We start from the raw sequence: 8,071 nt of genomic DNA, 5'->3' as shown, positions 1-8,071 counted from the left end.
GACAATTGGACTCCTGGAGCTCCACCTGGGGCCTGGCAGAGGATCTCTGCATCCACTTCCATCAGTTATAGGATGAGAGTTCCAGCTCGACTGTTAGGGTGTTTGGCCATCTGATCACCAGACTAGGTCAGATCAGGCTTTCTCTCTACCATTGTCTACAGAGGATGTATCATTGTGGATTCAAGGGGACCTCTCTAGCACTCTGCCTATTCCTGTTCTCATGTGGTCTTCATTTATCATGGTCTGTTATTCCTTGTTCTCCCTTTCTGTTCTTGATCCAGCTGGGATCTCCTGTTCTCCTAAGCTTTCTTTCTCTCAAACCTTGCCCTTCATTACTCCCACTGTCGTCCAGGTTGTTCATGTAGATCTCATCCATTTCTCTGTCATTGGGTGATCCCTGTGTCTTTCCTAGGGTCCTGTTTTCTAAGTAGCCTCCCTGGAGTTGTGTAGCAGTCTAGTCATCTTGGTTTTACATCTAGTATCCTCCTATGAGTGAGTACATACCATGTTTGTCCTTCTGAGTCTGGGTTACCTCACTCAGGATGATTTTTTTCTAGATCCTTCCATTTGCCTGCAAAAAGACAGGCAAGACAAATGGATTTGAGATTAAATGTCCCATGTGATTTTGGTATTTATTCTAGTAGATCCCTCAATGATACAGATGACCCAATAGTATACATAGCAAATAACATCAAAGTTCATAGGAAGATAGTATATTGAAAATAGAACCCCAAAATGCAAAACAATGTTGACATATGCAGCAATATGCAATGGATTATTCAAATAATGTAATAGTCACTAACAGGTTTACAACATCATCTTCTTTTCATTAAAAGTTTCTGTTGACAATAATATTATTTCTATCACTTTAGGCAACACTGAAGCTGTTTTTAAAATACTCGACATCAGGGAATTCAGCTGAGCACAAGGCTTTATATCTATTTATAATTACCCAAACCAAAAATCATTTTGAGTAGTATCATGGTCTAGCATCCAAACTCTGTATGCTCAATTACTTCTTATGTTCAAGACTCTGGGCATACATTTTTTTTTTTCATTTGTAAATATGCAAATAACACTAAGACTTACTCTGAGAGGTAATTGGTATTATTATGTAAAGTATCCATTTGAAGTTTTGGGTGTACATTATATTTTTAAAAATCTCAAGGATGAATACTGCAACTATCATCATTAACCTCATCCTCAGAATAGGCTTCATTACCATCCCTATCATCATTGGCATTATTATTAAAACATAGAACTTGGGCTCTTTAAGCCTCAAGAGGTTTTTTTTTTTTTTTCATTCTATACACTTTTTGGACATTGCAATGTAGTTTCAAAGATGATATAAATGAGAATTGTGGAAGGGTTATATAGGAAAGCGTCATTGATATTCTAAAAATACACCAACTAGGGCTAACAAATCTCATACACAGGCAAAATACCTGTTTCTACTATGACAGCAACTCCACTCATGAGTCTATCATGTTCACCTGTTAAGAATTTTCTTTATGGCTGATTTGACATCCTTATTTCTTAGGCTGTAGATCAATGGGTTCAGCATGGGAACAACAGTAGTATAGAACACAGATGACACTTTCCCTTGTTCCATTGAGCTTACTGATGATGGCTGTAAGTACATGAATGCAGCAGAACCAAAGAAGATCGCAACAGCAGAGATGTGGGAGCTACAGGTACTAAAGGCTTTGGACCTGCCCTCAGTGGAACGGATGCGCAGGATGCTGGTCATAATGAAGATGTAGGACATAAAGATGGTCAAGGCAGGTGTCAGGATATTTAATGCACTCAAGAAAAGAACCAATAGTTCATTGATGTATATACTGGAGCATGATAGCTCCAAGAGTGGAAAAAGATCACAAAAATAATGGTTTATCACATTGGTCTTGCAAAAAAACAACTTTAACATAAAGCCTGTATGAATTGATGACCCAATAAAACCCAAAGTATAAACTCCCACTGTGAGCCATAAGCAGAGATGATGAGACATGACAACATTGTAAAGTAAAGGATTACAGATGGCAACATAGCGGTCATATGCCATTGCAGCTAACATGTGACACTCTGCAATAGCAAAAACAAGAAAGCAGTACAGCTGAGTCATGCATTCAGGGTAGGAGATGATGTTCTTCTTTGTCACAAAGTTCACCAGCATTTTGGGAGTAATGACAGTAGAATGGCAGAGGTCAATGAAGGACAGACTGCTGAGGAAGAAGTACATGGGTGTGTGAAGGTGGGAGCTGATTAGGATAAGGATGATCATGCCCAGGTTCCCCAGCACTGTGAGCAGGTAGATTCCAAGGAAGAGGAGGAACAGGGGTAGTTGCAGCTCTGGTTTGCTTGAGAGTCCAGCCAAGATGAACTCAGTTACCATTGAATGGTTTCCAGACCCCATTATCCTCTCATTATATTGTCCAAGGTTCTAAGTTTAAAACAGAAAAATGAGCAACATTTTGTGCATCATCTATATTCTCTCTCTTCCCCCATCTCTCTGCCGCTGTGACTGTCGCTGTGCTCTTTCTCTATCTGTCTCTATTGCTGTATGTCTTTGTCCCTCCTCGTGTGTGTGTGTGTGTGTGTGTGTGTGTGTGTGTGTGTGTGTGTGTGTGTTTCAGAGGGACAGAGAGATGGAGAGACAGGTACTTATAGTGATATTTTATTTGTATTGAAATGTGGTTTTATTTGTATGTCAATAAAGTTGCCACGAGGTCAGAGCAAGAGCAGAAAACCTTACCCTTCACTGCTTCTGCTGTTCTTCCTCTCCGCAAGAGACCTACTTCTGTGCATCCTGTCTATTTAAAGACTTTCTGTTCTGTTTTCTCATTGGTTGTAAACCCAGCCACATGACCTCCCCTCGTCACTGCCTGTTTGTACAGACCTCCAGGTCTTCTATGGTTGGTATTGAGATTAAAGGCGTGTGTCTGCCATGCTGGCTGTGTCCTTGAACACACAGAGATCTGCCTAGCTCTGCCTCCCAAGTGCTGGGATTAAAGGCGTGCCCCACTACTGCTCAGCTTCTGCTCTGGCTTGCTCTGACCTCAAGGCAACTTTATTGACATACAAATAAAATCACATTTCAATACAAATAAAATATCACTATAGGTACTTAAAACATTCTGTGGAGATTATGGTCCCTCATCAAAGCATACATTCCATATAATTGTTTCCTAAGCTTCTTCCATTTCCTTTGGACAAGGGATGGCTGCATGATCAGAGGAAGAGGAAAAAACATCTAGAACCTTAAAATTAATGCTGATCGCAACCTTTGAGGATGAATGCAAGGTCTGTACTTTAAATTTCAATTTAATACAAAGGATTATGTTTTATTTTTAAAGATTTTTTTCTTCTCTCAAATTCTGTCATATGTGTTATCATGCATATTACTGTTTATAATGCATAGTAATTAAATTTTATCAGACTGAGAATCAACAAGAATAATAAATGTTTTCTTTCGTTTCTATTTGTAACTGGATTCATAGAACTGTTTTTCCATGATGTAATTCTGACTCTAAGTAGCTGACCAACTGTCTGGCTTGTCAATACAGTAGCTATCCTATTGAAACGGCTGCACTGTGTATCCCATATACTTCATGTAGTCCTGCCACCCATCAGGGCAGAGAGTAATTTCCCCACAGATGGACGTGTATCTCCACAGCAGATGGATTGTGCTTTCTTCTAACTTGGACAGTTCCCAGGGAAAAATCCCCTGGCATACATTTAGTCATGTCCTTCAGCACTGTGGAAGAGAAACAATGGGCCATGACTGACCTCTGCTAACTGGACTTCATTATTGGATTGGCGGAGCTCAAAATGCTACTTGTATGAGAAGAGTTTGGAAGACAAACACAAGATGCATTCTTCACTACTAGATTCTGTGATCATGAAGTTTATATGTACCCTCTAATGTATTTATTGACAGTGGCTTGTAGATTATCAGAGCACTTGCAAAATGGAATTTGAAATTTTTATCAACCCACTAAGCTAATGATATAATGCAGTTTTTCAAAATGACCAATATACATTTACTTTCTATTTTAAAAGTAAAATTATAGATTCAAAAAACAAACAAAAAACAAACAAATAAAACAAAACAAAACAAAAAAAAAACCCCACCACTTTCAAGCAACATCTGTACTACTATCTTCAGACCAGACTTGGATATTTTGAAAGGACATGAAAACCAGTTAGTTTCAGAAAAATATCAACAATTCTTGTTAGTTGAGGAATGTTTAATACAATAGAGAGTAATTTGATAATATAGTAAAAATACACATATTATATGACATATGTATCATAATATTTATCTTATTGGTGTATTTAAAAGAGTATTTGCTGCCTGTCAGAATGGCTTAGATCAAAAACACTGATGACAGGCTTATGTTGGAGAGGTTGTGGAGTTAGCAAAATACCCCTCCACTGCTGGTGGGAGTGCAAACTTGTACAGCCACTTTGGAAATCAGTATGTAGTTTGACAGAAAATTGGGAATCAATCTACTGCAAGACCCAGCTATACCACTCTTGGGCATATACCCAAAGGATACTCAATCATACCACAAGGACACTTGCTCAACTACATTCCTTGCTATTCTATTCATAATAGCCAGAACCTGGAAACAACCTCGATGCCCCTTGACCAAAAAGTGAATAAAGAAAATGTGGTACATTTACACAATGGAGTATTACTCAGTGGTAAAAAACAGACATCATGAAATTTTCAGGCAAATGGATGGAACTAGAAAAAAAAAATCATCCTGAGTTAGGTAACCCAGACTCAGAAAGGCAAACACATTATGTACTTACTCTTAAGTGGATTGTAGATGTAAAGCAAAGGATAACCAGGCTACAACCCACAGCTCTAGAGAAACTAGGTAATAAGGACGATACTAAGAGGGATGCATGGATCGCCCTGGGAAGGGAAAATAGATAATATCTCCTGGATAAACTGGGGGTGGAGAAGAGGGGAGAGGATGAGGGATGGGAACACAAGAGAGATCAGGATGGGCAAGTTGGAGGAGGAAGCAAGAGGGAGAGCAACAAAAGAAGTATCTTGAAAGAGGGGTCATTATGGGGTGAGGGAGAAATCTGATTCCAGGGAAACTCCCAAGAATCTACAAAGATGATCCCAGCTAAGACTCCCAGCAATAGTAGGAATTGTGCCTGAACTGACCTTCTCCTTAATCATATTAGTAACTACCCTAATTGTCATCATAGAACCTACATCCAGTAACTGTTGGAAGCAGGTACAGAGATCCACAGCCAAGCACTGGACTGAGCTCTGGGAGTCCAGTTGAAGAGAAGGAGGAGAGATTATATAAACAAGGGGGATTAAGATCATAACGGGAAAACCCACAGAGACAGCTGAGTTGAGTTCCAAGGAGCACAGGGTCTTAAGACCAACAGCTAGGGAGCCTGTATGGGATTGATTTAGGCCCTCTGCATATGGATGACAGTTGTGTAGCTTGGTCTGTTTGTGGGGCCTCTAGCAGTGGGACCAGGATCTGTCCCTGGCATGTGAGCAGGATTTTTGAAACCTATTCCCTGTGGTGAGATGCCTCTCTCAGTTTTGATGGGGGTGTGTGAATTGGGGTGAGGGGGGAGCTTGGTCCTTCCTCAACTTGATAAGACATGCTTTGTTGACTCTTATGGGAGGCCTTAGCCTTTCTGAGGAGTGGATTGAGGAGGAGGTAAAAAGAAGGTGGGGGGAGGGGACAAGAGGAAAGGAGGGAGGGAAAACTGTGATTGGTATGTAAAATAAATAACAAGATTTAATTACAAAAAGGAAAAATATGAATATTGGCCTCACTGTATTCGTCTCCAAAGTCTTAAGTTGAAATTAATGTCCTGAAGGCATGGGCAGAAGTATGTTGCTTCAAAACCAAATGGGACATCTCAACAGTCAGATATGCTATGATTTCCTCAAATCTAGGAATGTCAGAGTATTTACTATGTAACCATTTTTCTGATATTGTTCAAGGACATAGCATTAGTCAAATTAAGCCACCCTTAAGGCCTGTTCAAGTCTATTATTTTGTGACTTAATAATGCTAACGTCATATATTAGACAATCTAAGTTCAAATCTTTTCTCAAAATTCTATTTGCTGTATGATTTCAGAAAAATTTATTCCATTCTTCAATTTACCTAGAAAGCAGAAATTTAAATATCTGACATGTAAAAATTAACTTAATTGGCACACAGGTTCTGGATCAAGGTATGAACTTAACTGAGGACCATGCTGTTTACATTGAAATGTATTGAGTTTCTTTCTGCATGTGTTAGTCAGCAGTTTTTCTACTGTTCTACATTGTTGATCTGAATAATGCTTGGCTTATTGGCTTGTATATAGCAAGTGTCAAAAAAATGCATTCAATAAAGTTGTCTACAGAAACTTAACATTCAGTTAAAACAAATTCAGAAGAATTCAATACCATCTTCACACTGACTTAGTTAAAAGTGAGTGAACAATGACATGTGTGACATGAGTCTACACTGAAGAAGATGTGGGGAAACAGACTTCTCCTTAGAGTGTGGTCTCTAGAATGAGCATGGGTATAGATGGATAAACTGCCATGAATGTCTGTGTGGACCAGGAGAGATATTGCAGCAGAAGATGATAAGGTTTTAAAAGGTAAGGATGAAAGTTTGTACTTACCCCTTCTTCATAGGAAATTCAGTGTTGGAGGTTTATAGCCTCCATTTCACTGGACAGAAAATTGTCTTTGATATGTGAGAAGGGAATAGACAGCTTCAAAGATTCTTGAGTCTCTGATCTTGACCTGTGATTAAGCTGATGCTTCAGTCGTTTGTTCTTGTGCAAAGGTTGGCTAATACGACACTTCCATATGTCAGAGAAAACCACAGTCTCGTTAAAAACAAAAGTAATAATGACCTCTCAGAAGAATCCTGTCCCATAGGTATTAACTGTGAGGGAAAAAGTCAACAATTAGAAATCCCCTTCCTCCACCGACTGTCAAGTGTTTAATATCATCTAAGGTTATTTGTTCTTCTTGTTAGATTCTTAATTAAAAACAAGAATGTGAGTGCTCTCTCATTGTTAGAGTCTAGGTATCTTAAGCCAAGGCATTTGAAATTTCAAAACTTCAGAATACTTATAAAACATATGTTTAAACAATTATCTCATGTAGTTTCTCCAAAAGGGAAAACAGAAAACTAGAGAAGCTATATGCTTTCATTTACTTTTGTTGACTTTACTACCCTAACTGTATTTAAATATATAATACATTCAGAAACAGTGATTGTTAGAATATTTTTGATTGTGGAATGAACACAAGCACATCTCATTTTGCTTTCCCATCAAAATATTCAGATATTATCAAAGACCCACAAGGAGTTCCTAACAAGACCAATAGACATGGACCAAGATTTCTTCTTTCTAAATTTAATAATAAAATATGAATGGACAAGGTGAACATATTTTTTGTAGGCTCTATTTTCATATTAAATTATTTGTTGAAAAAAATTGCACTTAATGTTCTATTCACTAACATATAGTTTTGAGATAATGGCAGCAATAAAATTTTGTTTACTTTGGAATCCTTTAAATTTTTTGGATGTGGAATAGAGTTTTAATGTACTTTATACAGGTATTTCTCCAAACTGTTAAAAACCTACCACTCGAGTTTTATATAAGTAGTAAAAATAAAGCTATCAGCAATTGACGGCTGCTGGCAAAAGGAAAATGGAATAACACTAGGTATATTAATCACGTTCCAGGACAGGGCCCATGCCCATAGACACAAAATAGGCCCAATTTTGTTTTTTGCTTTTTTGTTTTTCATGGACATTTTTTTTTTTTTGAGGCTGACATGTTTTATTTCTTAAATGCAAGAAGTACAATGACATTCAGCAACAATTCAGAGAGATGAGTGAGTGAAGCTAATTTTTTTTATTATTATATTTGTGTTTTAATTTTACACATCAGCCATGGGTTCCCTTGTCCTCCCCCCTCCTGCCCCTACTCCCCCCTTCCCCCCAGCCAAAACCACTCCATTCCCATCTCCTCCAGGGCCAAGACTCCCCCAGGGGATTCATTT

General features: G+C 38.3%; 1 protein-coding gene across 1 annotated transcript; it reads right to left on the bottom strand.

Annotated features, from left to right (window-relative positions):
- Positions 1-1,489: 1,489 nt before the first annotated feature.
- LOC118587443 lies at positions 1,490-2,419 on the bottom strand. Its single transcript, XM_036193404.1, has one exon. It carries the CDS (start codon positions 2,411-2,413, stop codon positions 1,490-1,492), a length of 924 nt encoding a protein of 307 aa, XP_036049297.1. The 5' UTR covers positions 2,414-2,419.
- Between the last annotated feature and the right edge of the window lie 5,652 nt (positions 2,420-8,071).

This window comes from Onychomys torridus, chromosome 7 (genome assembly GCF_903995425.1).
Source record: "Onychomys torridus chromosome 7, mOncTor1.1, whole genome shotgun sequence".
In the NCBI taxonomy this organism is placed as follows: domain Eukaryota; kingdom Metazoa; phylum Chordata; class Mammalia; order Rodentia; family Cricetidae; genus Onychomys; species Onychomys torridus.
This window is presented reverse-complemented; position numbering and strand designations above follow the sequence as displayed.

Bases quoted from the DNA above. Each gene is read 5' to 3' on its own strand.
- LOC118587443 (XM_036193404.1), bottom strand. From the start codon at position 2,413: ATGGGGTCTGGAAACCATTCAATGGTAACTGAGTTCATCTTGGCTGGA.